Source organism: Calonectris borealis, chromosome 1 (genome assembly GCF_964195595.1).
Source record: "Calonectris borealis chromosome 1, bCalBor7.hap1.2, whole genome shotgun sequence".
Classification (NCBI taxonomy): Eukaryota; Metazoa; Chordata; class Aves; order Procellariiformes; family Procellariidae; genus Calonectris; species Calonectris borealis.
In genome coordinates this window covers 144928099-144948187 of record NC_134312.1, presented here as the reverse complement: position 1 = coordinate 144948187, position 20089 = coordinate 144928099, and the positions used below count along the sequence as shown (strand labels likewise).

General features: G+C 46.2%; 1 protein-coding gene across 3 annotated transcripts; it reads left to right on the top strand.

Annotated features, from left to right (window-relative positions):
* Positions 1–6308: 6308 nt before the first annotated feature.
* Positions 6309–19371, top strand: LOC142074027 (regucalcin). 3 transcript variants are annotated; one of them, XM_075134405.1, is made up of 7 exons: positions 6309–6381; positions 6997–7161; positions 10133–10315; positions 11616–11831; positions 13370–13501; positions 18049–18203; positions 18943–19371. In XM_075134405.1, the coding sequence occupies exons 2-7, from the start codon at positions 6999–7001 to the stop codon at positions 18991–18993; spliced, it is 900 nt and encodes a 299-aa protein (XP_074990506.1). In that variant the 5' UTR covers positions 6309–6381; positions 6997–6998; the 3' UTR covers positions 18994–19371. The 3 variants fall into 3 exon arrangements, with proteins under 3 accessions (XP_074990506.1, XP_074990513.1, XP_074990498.1); XM_075134397.1 differs by lacking the exon at positions 6309–6381 and adding an exon at positions 6514–6853; XM_075134412.1 differs by lacking the exon at positions 11616–11831 and having other exon boundaries at positions 18943–19293.
* The last annotated feature ends 718 nt before the right edge of the window (positions 19372–20089 follow it).

The following is a 20089-nucleotide window of genomic DNA, read 5'->3' as shown; positions in this document are numbered from 1 at the left end:
CATGCTTTTGATGTGAATTAATGAGCAAAAGGAAGCTGCTTGCACAACCTGGGAGCTTGGCATGCAAGGGAAAAACACTGGGGAAGGGCAGAGATGGAAAACAATGGCATGCCTCAATGCGGCTTCTTTAGGAAGAAGTGAAGACTCATGGATTCTGGGTTCGGGTTTCATGAGAGATGCCCTGCTACTGCTGCTTCTGAATCTTCCTTACGCCAGCTTCATGGCTGAACCGGCTTTTGCCCCTCCTGAGGTGCAATTCTGCAACATACCCCTCTTGCAGAGACCATCCTGGGGTAGCTGCTCCCGGGCTCCCTTCCGAACCAAGTCAGCGGATCTGTCAACCTCTGGACTCTTCTGGAGCAATGTGACAGAAGTGGATTAAAGTGACTGCAAGCACTGCTTTCTGAAACAAAATGTTGCACAGCAGTTGGATAAGTTGTTTGAAAATAGCAGATGTGCATGCCTATTTCTGTTCCTCAAGTTAATCGCTCTGCAGATAGCTTGGATAAGTTTGCGTGCCTACGTTGTTGTGTAAGGAGAAGCAGCCTCAGATATTTGCCCATTAGTTTCCCTGCCTCAGAGTACAGCTTCCAGACAATCTTTCTCCAGTAGGCTTCTTTTGGCCGGGACAACTTCCTGGATCCACCTTGCCTTGCCCTTTCTCTGGGACTCTTTTGTTTCAGGCTGGGCAGACCCTCCCTGCCTTCCCATTGCTTTCGCAGCAGCCCTGAAGCTGGGTATCTGCCTTGCCTAAGCTGCCTTATCTGAGACATTGTTTTAAATCTCCGGGTAGGCTCTGTAATGACACCTTTATGGTTTCTTTTGACTTAACTCTCCTCAAGACATTTTTTCCGGTTTCTGTTGTTTTTCCCTGGGTGCTGCCCCACCCGCCCTCATCCTGCGGAAGAGCACTGGGCCAGGCAGGGACACAAGGCGTATTTTGACAGAGTTCCCTAACAGCTCCGGAGGTGTTCTGCTGGCCAAATTGATGGGCCAGTGTCCCGAGGAAGAATTTAAAACCTAGCACAACAGCAACGTATAAAGGAAGATGCCTTCAAGAAATTTCCTGGTCATCCGAAAGCCCTTGAGCTTGTGACCAACAACAAGATATGCCACTGCTCTTATTTTCTATGGTCTCAGCAACCACGAGGAGTCCACTGGAGTGGACTAGAAAAAGAAAATGTGTTACATGCCATTTGGGAAAATGGCTCTGGTTATACCTTTGGAAGTGCAGGCCCTAGTGAAGGAATGAGATATGGGGAGTGGGGGTGGAAATCGCTAAACTAGCCCACCCACTTCACCTGAAACCACGGTGTCTGGTTGCATTCCTTTGTAGTTCCAGCCCTCTTACCTCAGAAGGGTGGTGCTGAGTAGTTTCGGAACCCCTGCCCTAGCATCACTGGCATTTTAGGCTCCATTTGCATCTGGTGGAATGGAGCCTGACCAAAGTACTTCCCCTCGTTAAAACTGATGGCTCAGCCATTGTTCTGTTATCTCCTCTAAAATTGCCTTACCCTCTCCCTTCTGATTATTCCTCCTACAAGCAGCCAGCCATCTCTCCTGGCTTAAGGAAGCGCAGAGGCCAAAAGGTGGATGAGCCAGGTGATGCGGATATCCATAAGCAAGTTGTAGTTTACACTCGTTACGAATGGCTAATACAGAAAACAGACTTCTCTCAAATTGTCTGGTTGAACATGCTAAATTAAGCTCAGAGCAGTCGCCCAAAATCTGCAGTTAATTTGAAGTTTGCTTCTGATTTGGGCCAGAAGAAGGGCTTGCGTGCCTGAAAGCCGCAAACACTGAAAGCACTGTTGCTAACTCAGCTACTTGAATGAAAGATGCTGCCTTTCCCTGAAGTCCTGGCTCCCTTGCATGGCCTCCGTTGTGGCTATAATTTTGCAGCTGCCGTAGCACATATCAATGCTCTTTTTTTTTTTATCCTGAGGCAAGCAAAATGCAAATCCGGGTCACGTGGGGTACAAAGAGCAGAAAAGTAAGGCATTAATGAAAAATGTCTTGGCCGTTCTCCAATGAAGAACGCTTTCTGAAGCGCCCTGTTCCCCGGCTGCTCCGAGCGCAGAGCAGAGGGCTGGAAAGGCACAGGCTGGGCACTCGAGCTCTGTGAGGCAGCTTAAGGTGGCAGGAACTAGCACTTGTAGGTGCTCCCACGACAAAGAAGTTGGAGGTGCACGTGTGACGGTGTGAGGGGTGTTCGTGAAACACCTGAGAAGCTGGCTGCACTGGGAAGGGTCACACTTATAGCACTACGTCCTTAGGTGTGAGATGCTTTTTCGTGAGACTGTGGCCGGTATATAAGGAATGATACTGAAAGAAGTCTGCATAATAAAATGTAGTAAGTAGAGGGTACCGTTGCCAGTTCTGTGAGAGAAACTGGCTATTTAAGGCTAAATGCTTTGATACGACTTCATGGTAATTTGGTGCAATCCTTTTTAGAAAAGATTCCCCGTTTGAGATTCTTAATCTATTCTACATTTACTTCTGTGACAGTGTGACAGCAATGGCTGTTAGACTTGACGTAACATATAAATTAATCAATGGGCACAAGTCTGCTGTTTAACACCCTCGTGCCACCTTCTCCCAAGGAGACATTGCAAAGCAGGAAAATAGTGTACTTTGGCAAATGTTCGAACTGTGTGACTATTTAAATACGCGACTGTGATCATCCAGACTAGTAAACAGTTGAGACTTCTCAGCAGTTTGATCTCTCCTGGACCTGCTTGTTGCTTACTAACAAATAAAAGCTTGATCTGGACACACAAGTCAATTCCAAGAACTATACTTGGCTGAAAACAAGTGTGTGGCAGTGCCAACTCTTGCTTTCCAGCCAACTGATTGCAGTGGCTGATCTTCCACTTCTACCTCTGCTCTTGCTTGTACCACTACCTCCACTAGTGGTAAATTCCCATGTGCTCACTATGGTTGTAGCATCCCTAAAGGATGTAACAGCAGGGCAGGCTTACACTGAGGTGGTGGCTCTTTGGGCTCCCGTGCCCTTGGCGCAGTCCCTGCTCTCAACTGCACCTTGCCCAGCTGCGGAGGAGGCCTGACAGACTCCCTTCATGTGGTGCGGTGCTTGGAGGCAGCTGTAAGATACGGACATCTGATTTACGGCATTTGCACTTTGTACCAGGCATGGGTAAGGCCTACAGCCCTCCCACCTTCAAGCAGGGAGGAGGACTAACATAGAAGTAAAACAAGAAGACTAAAGGTGAAAGAAAAAAGACAAAGATGGCTCTAAAGATGAAGAAATGACAGGATCAGGCTCATAACAGCAGAGAAGAACAACTGTGACCTTCCAGGAACCAGCATAAGCAAAAACCAGTTTCTTTTTATAACCCCTGAAATCGTCCAGCACCCTTTCTTGCCTGCAGCCCTTATGAGTGGGGGGATTTTTCCAGCTCTGTGCACACTGGGCCATTCTCTGGAACTGCTGAGCACTTCCTGACTGGTGAGAAGAGTAATGGCTTGTCGCAGGCCCAGGGAACCTGCAGGCTGGGTGAGGGCTGTGACTTCACCTTACAGGGCCTCCTGCGTCACAGATCTACTCCTTATGCTCTTCGTGGTTGTGATAATAAGATTCCCCTTCCCCTGCTCCCTGCAAAGCAGGAGGAGTAAGTGTGCAATGTTCCCTGCCGCGTGGAATAAACCCTGAGCCACCAGCCACTTCCTTTGGAAGCCACGGAGGTGCTGCGTGTGCTCCCTATCGCTCAGATTTGGAGGCCACAGAGTAGACATCGTGGCTGTGATGCAACACAGCGGTGGGGAAGCCACGTGGCACCACCATCTTTGGCAGCCATCTCTTCTGTGCTCTTCTCCCATGGTGAACTTGTACTGGCAGAAGACCTCAGCTGACGCCCTCTGTGAAGGCACCCCCCTGTGAACTCCTCCCTGCTCTACCTTTCAGCAAGCCTGGATTAGCCATTACAGAAAAGACAAAGCAAGAGTACTGTCCCGTGTAACTAAGATCGAAGTTCAAAATATTTGGCACTTCGGAAGAAGACCAGAGTTTGTGTTGTAACTCGGCGCTCACAGAAGCTGTTAATTTTCTCCCAAGGTGTGTGCCAACACACAGCTTGTTTTGATGCCTCCAAACCATGCTGGCAAATGCCTAAGTCAGCAAGGAGCAGAGAGACTGGCCAGGTGGGTTGAGCGTGTCAGTATCTCCTGCTGCTGAATTCAGTAAGCCATTGCGTTGGCCACGTATCCCAAATGGCCTTGTAGTGTGCAAGGACAATGGGAGAGGAGCAAACGTGGGTGAGCTTTGTAAAAAGCGATAATTGTACTTCACTGTACTTACTTAATGAATTCTTCGCATACATTCATTTTTTTAAAACTTTGGATCTTCTTTCCTTGTTGTAAAATGTATGAAAGAGAGAGAGCTGTGGCACTTTTTTCCTGGATGTTTGTTTTCTGTGTTGGCAGTCACTAATAATTTGCTTGCCTCAGGTCTGAGATGAAATCCTGCTGTTTGTTGTACACCACCACTGTGGGGGCAAAAAGATAAAATTCAATGCTAATCACTGAGGTAATGCTATGCAAGCCTGTAAAATAAAAGCCTAACTGCCGAGGTAAGATGACAATAAGTTAATAAATATCATGGTAGTAGTCCATCGAGGGAAGCCTGCATGAAACACGGGTTGGTAAGGACATGCAGCCCATGAACTTTCCAAATATACCACTAAAAGAAAAAAACGTGACCAAATGAAGTCTGGGGTGTGAGCACCTGCTGTATGAATAAAGGTAACCCATTAAAAATGCTTGACAGGAGATAATTGCCAGTAGGAAGGTGTATGATAAGGAACAGACAAAATCTGTCACAGGAGCTGTGTAGGGGGCTGCCCGGTAAAAAAGCCCAGTGGGTGCTGTGCGATCATCGGTGTGCAGTGCTGTGCCGTGCCCCTTGAATAAAAGGGCTGCTACAAGTGCCAGCTGGAAACAAGAGCCTGGCTGGGAGAGAGGCGGGTTTTGGAGCAGCCAAGTTAATGCTGGTTTGTGGGGACGCGGTGGTGAGCCAGTCTGCGCCTACCTAGGACAGTGAGGTGCTGGAGCGTATCCAGAGAAGGGCAACGAAGCTGGTGAGGGGCCTGGAGCACAAGGCTTATGAGGAGCGGCTGAGGGAACTGGGACTATTTAGCCTGGAGCAGAGGAGGCTGAGGGGAGACCTCATCGTGCTCTACAACTACCTGAAAGGAGGTTGTAGCGAGGTGGGTGTTGGTCTCTTCTCCCAAGTAACAAGCGATAGGACGAGAGGAAATGGCCTCATGTTGCGCCAGAAGAGGTTTAGACTGGACATTAGGAAAAACTTCTTTACTGAAAGAGTGGTCAAGCTTTGGACCAGGCTGCCCAGGGAAGTGGTTGAGTCACCATCCCTGGAAGTATTTAAAAGACGTGTAGATGAGGCGCTTAGGGACATGGTGTAGTGGGCGTGGTAGTGTTGGGTTGATGGTTGGACTCGATGATCTTAGAGGTCTTTTCCAATCTTAATGATTCTACGATTCTACCTGGTGCACCCTGAGTTGCCAGGAGAAGACGCGTGAGATACTGAGCAGTGAGACTGAAGTAATTTTTATATCACGGATCCCTACAGGGATGACTGAATCCAAGTCAAAAGGCCATTTGTCACGGGACGCTGGATAGGAGAGCTGGCATTTACAGAGTGTCTTTTGCTTTACGACTTGAGGCCTGGGAGCCGCAGCGGCCGTAGCATGGAGGCAGGCAGGCGCAATGGAGAACTGCACATGGAAATTTTGATGCTAGCCCTTTGCCTCGTGCCTTTGGAAGTTTTTGGAGCAAAGGGAGCGAAGGAGGGCAGGGCACGCTGAAGGCCCTACGTCTCTGGATAACCAGGGAAATGCTGCAGGAGCTGTGGAGAAAGATCCCTGGCGCTGGAAGTCAGGGTGAAGGCCCAGTGGATGCCGAAACCACAGCGAGGAGAAGGCGTGCAGAAACCAGGCTTTTCGGAAACCGACCTCTCCAGGGAGCAGAGAAACTTGGCCACCGCGGAGAGAAATTCTTCCTCCCTGCAGCTCTTGGAGGGGGGAGCCGAGCCCCCGCAGCTCAAGTAACCGCTGCTGTCCGCTGCCTGCGTGGGCCTCACAGCACCACATGGCGCCGACCCCAGGCGGCCCGGCCTTGGCCGGGGGGGGGAAGGTGGACGCTGGCCCCTGCCCCGCGGCGCAGGTCGGGCCCGGGCGGGGCGTGGGCCCTGCCCCAGCCGCGCCCGCCCGCCCCTGGCGAGGGCAGCCGAGGCCCAGCCGCGGGCGGCCCCTCAGGCCGGCGGAGCGTGGCCGCCTTCCCTCTCCCCTCCCCGCTATAAAAGCGGCGGCGGGCCGGGACCTCTGGCTGCGCTGCTGGAAACAGGTAGGGCCGGCGGGGTGTGTGTGTGGGTGTTTTATTATTATTATTATTCTTTTCTCTTTATATGCATTTAAATGAAAACGTCCCACGCACGGCAGCAGTGCCGCCGCGGGAGGTGCGCCTGAGGAGCCGGGCGTGCGGGGGCGGGCCCGCCGGCGGACGGGCCTTTCCCGCCCGGCGCCCAGCCGCACCTCCGGATTTATTTTTTCCTTTCTTTTATTATCCCCCCCCCCCCCCCCCCCCCCTTTTTTTTTTGTTGTTTAAATGTGAGGGTAGGCAGGGCTGCGCTCCGCCCCGCGGGGCGCCCGGCCGGCCCCGGGCGCCCTCCCGCCTCGGCGGCGGTCTGGGCCGGGCCGCGCTCCCCTCAGGCTGTGGCGGGGGGGACCACACGTTGTCGGACGTGTGGGAGTCGTTAACTAGGACGGAGCGGGCGATCGGTGCAAGCAGGAGAAGCAAACTCCGTTGCTCTGCGCAGGTAAAACCCCTCTAGATTGAAAATGGGGCTCTGAGCCGGCGGCAGGCGCAAATACAGACTTTCAGCATTCGGATGCGGGCCTTGATTTCATACGCGCTCGCTCCTGGCAGGCGTACGTAAAGCCGGACTGCTTTTCCCCACAGGCATGTCATCCATTAGGATCGAGTGCGTTGCCAAGGAGGGCTACAGGATTGGGGAGTCGCCCGTCTGGGACGAGAAGGAAAGCGCGCTCCTCTGCGTGGACATCACGGGTAGAAAGGTGTGCCGCTGGAGCTCGGTCACCAAGCAGGTGCAGGCCATCTCTGTGGGTAAGGAACGGCTCGAAAAACGCTCTGCTGGACGCAAGAGTTGTGCGTTCTGACCTGGCGCTGCGTCCCTGCCCGACGCGGGCAGGACTCCTGTAGGTGGTGCGGCTACATCACTCAGCAGCTGCGGGGTGCTCATCTTCTTTCCCTAAAACCTGACTTTCTTAGGCCAAGGACACTGGGGCTTGTGCTGTGCACAGGCACTAGGTACTGTCCAGACTTAGTCCTGAGGACTTTTCGTATGATTTTGTGCTATTGGGTTATGTTTTACCTGCTTCTCTTTCCTGTAAGTTGTTTACAGCTCGCTCTTTTTTGCTCCCTCTTTGTCCCAGAGGTAAAGTTCTGCTGTTGATATCTGTGGGAGTTTTGTTACTGATTTGAATGAGCAATGCCCATAACATTTTCTTTATTGGAAGAAAATTTCCCGTAACGATTTAAGAAAATGATTTTTTTTTTTTTAAGGTAACAGTGTCACCAGCTGGAGTCTCAATAGTTTAAGTATTTATTCCAGAAAGAGAGAGATGTGCTAACTCTCATAAAAAAAGAGTTGCAGATTTACTTCTGGATGTGATAATGTAAATATTTGTCTGTCTGAAGACAGTTCCTTGAATAATTTAAGTACTCGGATTTATTACTTTCTTATGTTCAGTAACACTTGGTGAAAATCACTTGCTTTTGCCCACACATAAGCTGTTTGTGTTACTCACAATAAATTGATGTGGGCTTGTCTGCCCTTCAAATTACTGTAGTTACCAGTTTTATGATGAGAGAAGGCCTAATACTAATTTTGGAAACATTGTTTCCCAAACTTATTTCCTCTTACCTTAGCTGAGGTAGGGTTCCTGCCTCCCCCCGCAACTCGAACCTACTCTCAAATCTCTTACATGTGGCCCCTCTGGAGGTGTCGAAGGAATATAGCTGAAGTACTTCCTTCTGTTTGGTAATGAAATAGTTGTAATTAATAGCTGTGCCTTTGGGAATACCATGATTAAAAGACCAAAAAAACCCCAAACACCCAAAGAGTGCCATGTGATTAAAATAGTGAGTTAATGTCCAAAGTGGAAACAGAGAGAAATTACTCATTACTGAAGCTTATAGAGAATTACAGCAACCCCACACTTGGCAACAACTTCAAATGCCCTTTTCAACTCCACAGGGAAAACACCACTACATACATAACCATGCCCGGGGGGGAGACCTTATGGTCAGTTTTCTGTTTGGCGTAAAATGGTGTTGCAAATAAATCAATTCCTGTGGATGCTGCTTAGCAAAGCCCTCTGGGGTGGCTGCGGACTGAGCCGGGTGCAAGGGCTAATACAGCCTGCCCTGTATTTGTGCAGTGAAGAGTAGGGTGGCTGTGTCTGTCTCGCTACACCCCTTTTCCCTGGGGTGCTTTGTTGGGAAGGTGTGGAGCTGTTCTTGTGGCTGTAGGGGCAGCCTCCAGGGACAGGCAGGCAGGAGTATACAGGCTGCTGTGCTTGGGGGCTGCTCCCCAGGGTGGGAGGGAGGCCCTGGGGGCTGCCCGAGTGGAAGCGCTCCTGTGGGCCGTGGCCCCAGGTGTTTTGCTGGGAGAGCGAATGGAGAGTTGTGTTCCTACGCTCTGCCGGCAAAGTCCCTGCTGCCGGTGCAGATAGAAAAGCGCTTTTATGGGCACGATTACCAGCGATTGGGAGAGCAGCAAAATGACTGCCTTTGGCGGGTGCCACACACGGCTGCGGGGACTCCGCCGACCTCCCTGTGCTGGCATGGGGGAAAGAGAAGTGGCACCCACTTGGCCAGCGTAGATGAGCCCGGACCACCAGCAGCCTCAGCAGCGCGGTCACACACCTCTAGGTGAAGGAGTTGCTCGAGTTGAGCTTGCAATCAGCGGTGCATCTCAGGTGTTGGGGGCAAATAGCATTCGGATTTCTAGCATGGTGGTACCGCTGCCGGGGCTGCAAAGGGAAGGCGTGCCCCGAGCCACGCGCAAGCAGCAAGAAAGGAGCATCTCCTCTTGCAACAGTGGTGGCTAGTGGCGGTTACAAGCGTTTGTGAAACTATTACCTAATTAGACTTCTGCAAAGCTATAAATACAAGAAATGTTTTATTTCTAAATTAGAAAGTTTAGCATGGTGATTGCATGGTGATTAGTTCCATGCATATTAAATATTATCTCAGACTTTATTACCCTGTTTAAAGTTATTATTCCTTATATTGCCTCTGATTATAGGTTTTTACAGAAATGTTATCTTCACACTCATTTCTCTGTTTTTTTTTACTAATTCCTTTATAATAACCTGCAATTGAGGTTTTACTGCATAATAGCTCAAATGAGTGTAAACTAACCATGGAGCATTTACTAATTTTCTATTTTGCTTTAACTCTTGGAAAGCTCTGCTGCTCCTTGGTGTGTTTTTGGTGCTGCTGGAGGCATGTCTGAACTGCATGGCAGAGTGTGGTGCAGGGGGGGGTTCTCCTGCCCAGCGTGACCTGTCCCAGTGCAGAGATTCTCTCTCCATGAGTTATGACTCAACGGCCATGCAGGGCTGATTTACCCAGGAGCTCCAGAGGTCTTGTGGCAATCAATTTTTTCCCTTGGGGAAGGGGGAACCCACACAGTAACCTACTGTAAAAAGCATACACGCCTGTATCTGTCCCCCTTTTTATGTTTTTTTTTAAAGCACCTGGCAGAACCAGGTGCTGGTAATGATTATCGCTCCTGAGAGTGGTGGTAGTACTCAAGCTCCCTGAGTTTATGTCCCAAACTGGTGATTCTCTTCGTAGCAACTTTCTGTACGCGTTAAGTATGCCCTCTTCGCGTGAAAGAATCTATTTCTGTGTATTTAAACCAACAGTTTTGTTGGTAGAAAAGTAGGTTGTTTCTCTTGCCTGTGGTCTCACTGAATTTGGTGTCACTGCTTCTGTGTCTAAAGTGGGTAGAAAAGAAATGTCTCTCCGTAGCACATATCTCTTTTCCATTTCACCCTCTTTCTAGATGCTCCTGTGAGCTCCGTGGCTCTCCGGAAATCTGGGGATTATGTCATCACTCTGGGAACCAGGTTTGCTGCTTTGAAATGGAAAGAGCAGCTGGTAACCACCATTACTCACGTGGACAAGGATAAACCAAACAACCGATTCAATGATGGGAAAGTGGATCCTGCAGGGAGGTATTTCGCAGGTATGCTGCAGGCGGTTCCTTCTTTCTGTTGCTCCATTAGGTTTTGGTGACAAGATGCAGTGACCAGTTGTAGATGCAGCAAGTGTTTGTTCATAGTTAAATGCTGGGGCTTTTTTTGTCTTCAAGCAGAGTTTTATCCCATTTACAAATCTTATTTGTATCACCTGGACACCATCTAATCAAGACTATTTCTTTAAAAAGAGGCCCGCTATTCAGAGCCTGCCTAGTTTAAGACATTGGCCTTGCCTCCTCTCTGTTGGCATGCTTGTTTTGAATACTGGCAGAGTGCCAATAGAAAATACTTTTCCAGTGAGAAATTTATGATTTTGTGGGTATTCTTCTTCGTAAATCAGAATTTGTAGATGGCATTTCTAAAAACTACGTGACTGTAAAGCCTGGAGAAGAGAAGGCTCAGGGGAATCTTATTCATGTGTATAAGTACCTGATGGGGGGGGGAATGAAGAAGAGGGAGCCAGGCTCTGCTCAGTGGAGCCCAGTGACAGGACCAGAGGCAATGGGCACAAACTGAAATTCAGGAAATTCTGTTTAAATGAAAGAAAACTCTTTTACTGAGTTTTACTGATTAAACAGTGGAACAGGTTGTCCAGAGTCTGTGGAGTCTCCATTCATGGAGATACTCAAGACACAACGCTGCCCTGAGCAACCTGCGGTGGCTGACCCTGCTCTGAGCAGGGGCTGGGCCCAAATGATCTCCAGAAGTTCCCTCCAGCCTCAGCCATCCCGTCATCCTGTCCTCCTGGTTTTTAAAACACCATTCTGTGCATCTGTCCCTGCCTGGGTCCCCAGGCTTACCATAACTTGCTTTTACCCAGCCTCTCAAGAGCCAGTCTCAGCTGCCAACTTTGAGCCACAATGATAAGATTTGTTTTTGAAAAGGCTTTAGTAAGACTCGTTCTGAGGGAGGAGGAAATTTTTTTTCCAGTCTCTCTGCTATACAAGATGTTAAGATTTGTGGGAAGTTAAATGCTGACCACACCTTTCTTAATATTTGAGTGACTGAGTAAAACATTTAGCAGAAATCACGCTGCACACCATTTCTGCCACAGTTCAATAAAAAAACCAAAGGCTGTGTTTTGTCATCTTCTGCTAAAAGCAAGCACTTTTGAAATCTACCTTCTCTTTTGCTTTTAACTCGGTTTCTTCCCTGAATTTCTGAAGCCCCAACATTGCTCCCTTTGATGTTGGCAGTGTGGTCGTCATCATAGTGAGGGGCTGCCACCAAATCTGGAAGAGAGCCCGTTCACTCTGAACCTGCTTTCTCCCCTTTGGCTCTGCACAGGTACGATGGCTGAGGAGATTCGACCTGCCGTGCTGGAAAGACACCAGGGCTCTCTGTATACGCTCTTCTCCGACCTCTCAGTAGTGAAGCACTTTGATCAGGTGGACATTTCTAATGGGCTGGATTGGTCACTGGATCACAAAACTTTCTTTTACATTGACAGCTTGTCCTACTCAGTGGATGCCTTTGATTATGACCTCCAAACTGGAAAAATTGGTATGAATTGTTGTATTCTAAAATAATCGTTTGTGCCTAAAGATTGTGATATTTGTTTCCACTCTGATTGTTATGCAGAGATGATCAGAGCTTTGGAAGTGCTTCTTCAGAAATCTCTTCGGAAAAAAAACAGCAAAAGCCATATTAACATTCATTTGCGCCTGTGTAGGCTCCTAGCTCAAACTAGTCAGAGGCTGTTGGTAATATTATAAAGTATTTAAATTGCATGGTGGAGTTTGAGTAGTAATCTGGACTACTGTTACTAAACACAACGCATATCTGATCTTCCTGTGTAAAAAGGGCAAAAGTGTTTCTTGTATGGCTAGATTTCTGTGGCTGCATGTTTCTTATTCCTGACAGCACAGGCAAAGTAACAGAAAAGCTTGTAGTCTTGTGCAAAACCTCTGCTAGCTTCTCTAGATTTTTTTTTCACTTTGTTTTGTTTTTTAAAATATAAGCTCTTAGATGAAGATTCTGCAGACAAAGCTAAGCAACAACTGGAAAGCAGCAACTCAAAACTCTTCTTCCTTCATTTATTTAAAACAAAACAAAACAAGCCCTTAAGGGCTTCTACAAGCTTGGGCAAAAGAAAAATTCCAGTGACTTGGACTAATAATTTGCTTTTGAGTACATGGACTGCGGTATTTTGCTTTAAAAGAACCCAGTCAATTTGATATTTATTTTTAAAGCTGTGAATTTGAAGTCTTTTTAGGTGTAGCATCTTGTCCCAATGTCTCTCTGCTATGGCTTACAATCGCATTTTTCTTTAGGAAATAGGGTGGTTCTCCTCTCTGTGTCACCCATGCTCGCTCGCTCCCTTTCTATGGGCAATCTGACAATCCCCAGGAGCACAAAGGAAACTCATTAAAAATATTGCTACATATGAGAAACATTGAAGTTGTCAGAGCATAAAATAAACAATTTTGGAAAGTTGGTTTTAATTTTCTTTAACAACAGTGGATAAAAGTTCAGATAGAGTTGGTTTTTTTTAGGTTGCCAGTATGCCTTTGAAGTTGATGCTTTTCCTAACTCTGTGTTTATATAAACTCTCAGTTCATATATCTGAAGGTCAGTTTTGTGTTGGAACAGTGATTATTGGAACAGTGATTATTGGCACGTTCCAGCAGTCTGTTTGAAAAGTCTCCAGTTCTCTGACTGGAAGCAACCCATACTTGAAATGATCGAAACTGTTTTTAGAACAAGTAGTTAATTTTCTGAATATATATAACATTAATTTATTCAGTTATTCACTTAATATTGTAAGTAGGCAGCATGAGTGGTGCACTAGAAAAGAACACCAGAAAAAAGGATTATACTTTCAATGGATAGAAAGTGATCTACAGGCTTTCACGCTGAGAAACAACAATCTCAGGAAACAAACAAGGCAGCACACGCGATCTATTTCTTTCATACCAAAGAACTCAGGACTTCAGCACAGCTTTGGAAAATAATAGTACGAATAACTCTGCTGGGCTGTGACTGATAAAAATTTTAACAACTATCTCACTTTGTTTTTTTGTGGTTTTTCTACCCCGCAGGCAACCGTAGGAGTATATACAGACTGGAAAAAGAGGAAAGCATTCCTGATGGGATGTGCATTGATACAGAAGGCAAACTCTGGGTAGCTTGTTACGATGGTGGGAGAGTGATTCGTCTTGACCCTGAGACAGGTAAGTCCTTGCAAAAGGTGGATTGGAATTCTGTGTTTTAAAAAAAAAAGAAAAGAAGAAACAAAAGCCAAGAATGAGGGTTTTTTTTTTCCCCTCACAGAAATGGTATATCTGCTCTTTTTAAAATATTGCTTTTTTTTAAAAGCAATTACACGTCTCTGCTCTCAAAAGTTAGCTTTGTAAATAAGTCTCCTTTGTTCCCAGCCTCTGTTGTGTTGGAAGAGGTAAAGTTGCTGAGGGGATTACCGTTATACTTGCGAATTGTTTGAGTTAGCATCCTCTTGCATCCTCCAAATTTAAGATCAGCATTTACCTTATTGATAAATGATGTGGAAGAAAATGAATAAGCCACAAAATGGCAAAGATGAGTTAAGCCATGTTTTTGTCTTGTTTCTTCAGCATAGTGTATTATTTTGGGCAGCCTACTGAGGTTAATACAAGTCCCACATGACACTGATGCCAGCAACATTTTTTTTATTGTTGAAAATTATTTGTATGATAAATTTTGCAATTGAAATAATAAAAATTATTTAATGAATTCCGCAGCATTTTATCATTCCCACAGTAACGTCTTGGGTGTGCCCATTGTCTGAGCCTGTGGTTCATTGCTACTCTCATTTGGACTTTGGTGGTCTGCCAGGCGTGGTTTAGTCTGGGTAAAAAACTTGCGAAGCACTTCAGAGAGACTGAACCGCACTGTCTGCAAGGAGCCAGCGGGTGAGAATGGGAGCGTGATTTTGACAGATCCCAGACAGCACAGGTTTGCCTAATGCAGCATAGGAGCAACTGCATCTGGTTGCATCTGGGATCTCTTGAACCCAGGTCCAGCCCTAACAGAAGTCTTGGGGTTTTGTGGGGCTGCAGATTCAGGGATGCCAGCGTCCCTTGACGCATGCCTCCTGCAGCGCACAGCAGACCCTGGCACACACGTGCACCAGGCGGGTCAGGCTGCAGCCTCTCTTCTGACTCCTGGAACCTCTTACTTGAGGCTCAGGCTGTGCTTTTCCCCTCACCTTTTGATTTGTACCCATCCAAGGTCTTGCCAGCCTGTGGGACTGCCTCCTGTCCTGCAGAGTATGCACCCAGCTGTAGGAGGAGGAAGCTCCAGCTGGGACATCCCAGCAGCTCTGGGACCTGTTTCTGGTCCGACATCTTCCCGCTTTGGTGGGCAGAGCACCCCTTGGTGACCTCCGCCAACCCTTTGAATACCCTCCTGGAGCAGTAGACTCTACCATTTTTCCTCTCTGGTTCACTGTTTCTACTTTTTTCCACCCTGGCCTTCACCTTCTTCCTTTTTTCACTTGTTTTCCCTTTCTTCCTCCCTTTTGGAGGTGTTTTCTTAAGGGAAAGCTAATGGGAGTAGTGTCCATAAGCAGATGCATAGGGAGACTGTAAGAATAGGGAAAGCAAGAGTACATATCCCTAATCCATTCCCAGCTTTCAACTACGCTCAGCTCAGGGTCTTTCAGAGCTGGATGTGATTTCGATGTATCGGTAACTGCCAGTGGATTTTCAAGTTTCTGTGAAGTTGTTCTGTCTCCCCTCGCCCATGTAAAACTCCCAGCACCCGCAGCAAACAGTAGCAGGAAGTTTCACAGGTTAAGTGTCCCTGTCAGAAAGAGCCACCTTCTTTGTGAATATCTCGTGCTTATCTGCCCTCTGTGCACTACCATTTTAAAGTAATATCTAAAATCTGCAATTTGCTGAATTCTGAGTGAATTGTAACTATTTAGGGAGATAACCCAGACAGGTTTGAGGAGAGCTCCATGAAAGCCTTTAATTTTATTTATTTGATGGACAATAGCTATTAAGTGTGGCTTGAATGACTGTCAACCAGTTGCAGATATATCCACTGATAAAAAGCTCTAAAGCACGTGAGGGATTTTCAGGTTTCACTGATAGCAAAGCTTGGACTGCGTTTTTAGGGGAATGGACGAGAAAACTTGTTTGTTTGGCGTCTTTTCTAAGCGAAGGTTTTGAGGTTCAGGGTGAAGCGGTTTTTCAGGTCTAGGCTTCTTAGCCTAGGTAGCTGCTGCCTTTAGATTCAGGATGTGCTACAGGGAAAGGCTATGATGACTGATCCCACTGGGTTTGCAAAGGGCTCGAAAGGGATGTCTAACTTGTACGTTGCCAAGTCTTGTCTTACCTTCCGGTCACTTAGTGACCTGCTAGTTTTATGCAATCTTGTCTTTTAATTAGGAATTAAATATTTTCCAGTTCTTCCTAATGAATGTATTTTATATCCTTTGATTGTACAGGATCTCAAAGATTTGCTAAGTTTCTCTCTTCTACAGATACCAAGCATAGATGAATACTTCAGGTGGATTTCAGAGCATCCAGGTGTAGATTTTCTTGCAGCTCCAGGAAGACATTGCTGATCCTAGAGCTTTCTAAACAACATCTTCTGGGCCATTATCTGCTGAGTCCACTCTGCAAGTACAGTCAGGGTCTCTTCCCTTGTCTCTGGGGCTCATGCCTCTCCTACAGTTCATGTTTTCTCCCTTTGAATGCCCTCCCCACTCATTTTCTCCGAGACTTGGTGTCAGCCAATTTCTAGGGTGGCCTCTGAAGCATTTTGTAAGCCACCATGTAGCCATGTAATCCTTCCGCTGCCAGGTGACTGGGTAACCACAAAGTGCTGCTAGAGCCAGTTGGCAGGAGCATTGTCTTGGGACTCATTGGTCCTTGTCACTCCCAGGCAACAGGCAGGACTTCTTGTCTCCCAATTTTCTAGATATTTTGAAAAATCTGCTCTTTTCAGGGAAGTAACAGCTAACCATAATGCACATAATCTCTGATGATCTAAATGCCATTACACTGATGTTGATTTTTTTTTTTTTAAACTTTGATTTTGATTTTTACTTTGGCCATTGTGGGTCAAAGTGTGTGCCAAATAAGCTTATTACACAGCATCAGGAATCCCAGAGTGCTGAAACTTCCCTGGCTATTGCATACAAGAGACTCTTCTGCCACTGCTCACTTGCTGTTTTCTTTTATTTATTTGGGGATTAAAAAGACAGTTTAAAAGTGTCCAGCCCTCGTGTCAGGGTTTTCTGCGAAACAAAGGCAATTCCCTCTTAGTCCTGTATTCTGGATGTACTGCTTACATCCATACTAGCAAGTAAAATGGATCAGCAAATGTCCTTTAGTCCTGCACCATATGGCATATTGTAGCTTCTTTCGCACAGCCAGGCTGTCTTCCCACGCCAAAACAGGGCCCGAACTGTCTCTGGGGAGCAGCATACCCAACTAGGTGGGCCAACATTGTGCCAGGACGACACCAATGGCTTAATATCGTGGCTCTGGTTTTGCCAGTGTCTGTGCCTATGCCTCGCTTAGGGTTGTGGTACAGGTGGAGCTGTTTGGTCTGTGCTTTTGTCAGTTCATGGCAGTACTGCAAGGCAGCAGGGCACACAGCTTGTTGGGTGAGGGAAAAGGTTTTAGAGCACATAAAAAAGGAAAACAGGTGCTTGCTTTGATTAAGCACCTCCTGGGAAATGGTGCCCCACTCTGACCAAAAACTTCTCATAGATGTTGTGGGCCAAACTTCCCACTTTTTCTTTCTCCTTGTAGGGTTCCCAACATCAAAGTTACTCTCCTGCTATTTCAACACATTGCTAAACAGTTAGTTACTGTAAGGGGACCAAGCCCTTTACACATGCAAATGAGGGGCCAGGGAAATTGCATATTTTGTAAGGAGATTGACGTGCTTTAGCATATTTCTAGAAAGAGAAATTCAACTGTAGGTAAATAAAACAGGCGTGATGGGTATAAGCACTTATTGCCCAGAATTAGGAGGAATTTTAGAAAAATCTGCTGTAAGGTGTCTCGACGGCCTTCTGGTTAAGGTTGGAGGCAATCTGTTTACTACTGTCATTAGGACGGTAGCTATTTGTTCGTATAATAAATGCATAGTATTATTTATGGTGGCGCTGGTTTCTTGTAAACTTCAGACATGTCCCATGATTCCTATTTTATGCAAGCTTGATTTAAAAGGCTATTGAAATTTCAGGAAAAACTTCTAGGAATTAATCTTCCTTAACTGCAGGCAGTAGAGGTGTAGCACGAGTTATGCCTCAGTAGAGCTGCATGAGGTCTGCTCGCTCCAGGCTTCCTTTGTAGTTAAAAGTAGAAAAGTCAGCAGGTCTAGGGCGTGATTCATGTGACCTATTTTAGGGAGGAATTATAGCCCATTTCCATTGACTGCATGGGCAGCCTAGATGATGAGCTCAGATACAGATGTCTGTGCTGTGGATGTTAGCATTTAATTAGAGGACAGGCTGGGATTGGGGGTGAGTGGGATTTGTTTGTGATAACTGAGAGTGAAACTTGTTAAATGGTGCATCGTCAACAACGCAGTTTACAGAAGTCTGGTTTCTCCCTGTCACGGTGCTCATCAGTATGCTGAAACTCAGCGTGTGACCTCCTCCTGCGCTGGTACCTGCTTTTGTGGAACATCTGGCTCCACACTGGTTGTTCGCAATAATTTGTTTAAATTTCTTGTCGTAAGTAGACGAACAGGAAACGGCATGCATGTTTTTCTCCAGGAAAAAGACTCCAGACTGTGAAACTTCCTGTTGACAAGACAACTTCCTGCTGTTTCGGAGGAAAGGATTATTCAGAAATGTATGTGACTTCTGCCAGTGATGGGATGGATAAAGACTGGCTTTCACGGCAACCGCAGGCTGGCGGAGTTTTCAAGGTGAATGATACTTTTTCCTGTCATTTTAGAAGGCCATTTTTTCCCCCTTGGATTTCTCAGGTAGCAAACCAGTTGGAGTGGTGGGAAGCAGGAAAAGGGTGGTTGTTAGAATATGTGTCTTATGTTAAGCTATTGTTCATATTTTTGGTTCCTGATTCAGGACGAGAAAGTTATATGTATTTAGAGATTTGAAAAAACTTTTGGGTTTAAAAATTGTAACAATGCTGATACTGCAAATTTTCTATGCTATCACCCCTTTCTACTTCTCCCCTCCCAACACAGGTCAAGTTTTCTATTTATTATGGAAAGAATGTGTAAATACTTCTGTGTCTTAATCAATGGCAGATAAAAGCATCTGCTTTTATTTACTTTCCAGTTAGTTACAACTAAATTATCTCTCTAAAAATTTGTCACCCTGGGATTTGTTTTAAAGCCCTGCTCTTCCATATGTGTGCATACCAAAGGTTACATTGTGAACTGCAGAATTAAGGCTTAGTAGTATCTGAGAAGAGGCATTTGGGGAACGGACTCTGGCCTGCGATTCTGACCTTTAGAGAAAGAGCATAGGTTGAAGTTCCTGGCTGTGATGAGCCGCTGTGTGCAAAATGTAGTAGGATGTCAAGTCAGAGGACACAGTCCTTTTCTAAATTAAAGCATGCCTAGTTGTGAAAGAAAAGCGAGTGTCTGCTAGTGGTGAATTATTGCACTAATCTTTTTTTTTTCCTCTCTGTTTTAATAGATAACAGGGCTAGGGGTGAAAGGAGTCCCACCGTATGCATTTGCAGGTTAAATATACACTCTTCAGAATGGACTGACGTAAGCAAGACAAGTCGGAAGGTCTTATTCTGGTGTTCAGCATCTTTTGCTTTGAAACAATAACACAATTATAATACCTCATCAGGAAAGGATGAAAAACTACTGAAATACATGGAATATTTTAAAACTGATCTTTTTTTCCCCTTTAAACTCCATTACTTTAAATATCTGATGGTGCTTTTTCTGTTGTGCTAAAAAGATTCTCACCCTAATAAACTACTGAATATTGTAACTTTCTTTTATGATTAAATAATGTTTTAATATCTTTTCTTTTTATTGTTTATTCTCCCATCTCATTTGCAACTTATGCCATATTGATTTATTGATTAAACTACTTGTACTGTCTCTTTTACATATTTTCAAAGTTCCTCATAAAATATCCATTTGTGGTCTTACCACTGCTTTAACTGGAACATCATTTGTCCCATGATGTTCTCAACAACTGAAACATTAATGCTGATTACTGTGTGTCTGCAGCTTCCTTTTTACATTACATTTTTAAGGCCTCAGCTGCGGTTGTGCTTAAATTAACTCTGGTCGGCTGGAGCCAATCATCATCAGTGCATGTCATTATGTTGCTCATTTTGTTAAATATAAAACCAAACTTTGAGGATCAAGAACCATATCTTTGTCCATCCTCCGAAGCTTTCAGCCTGTTTTGGGGAGATCTGTGATGACATGAAAGCATCAGGTGTTCTTGGCCATTTGTGTTTAAAAGAAACCACCACCTGCGTGTACCTCCTGCTGCACCAAACCCCCCCAGAGCAGCCGGAGAGGCAAGAGGGGCCCGCATGCCCAAGTGGCCACTGCTTCTACGAATGTGCAGAAAAGGGTAATTTCTTCCTAACGCCTGGTGTAAATGGCAAGCTTATTCACTGGATTGGGTTTTTGCTGGTCACTTCAGGCCTGTATATGCTGAAACAATTGTGTAGCTCAGCTGGTTTTTAAACTGCCGATTTTGCTCTTGACGTGTTACGTGTTCCTATGCTTGTGCACCCGCAGTTGAAACAGCTCTCCGTCCCCGTCCTGCTGTGTGAGCATAACCCACCGACTGCCCACAAGAGAGCCTG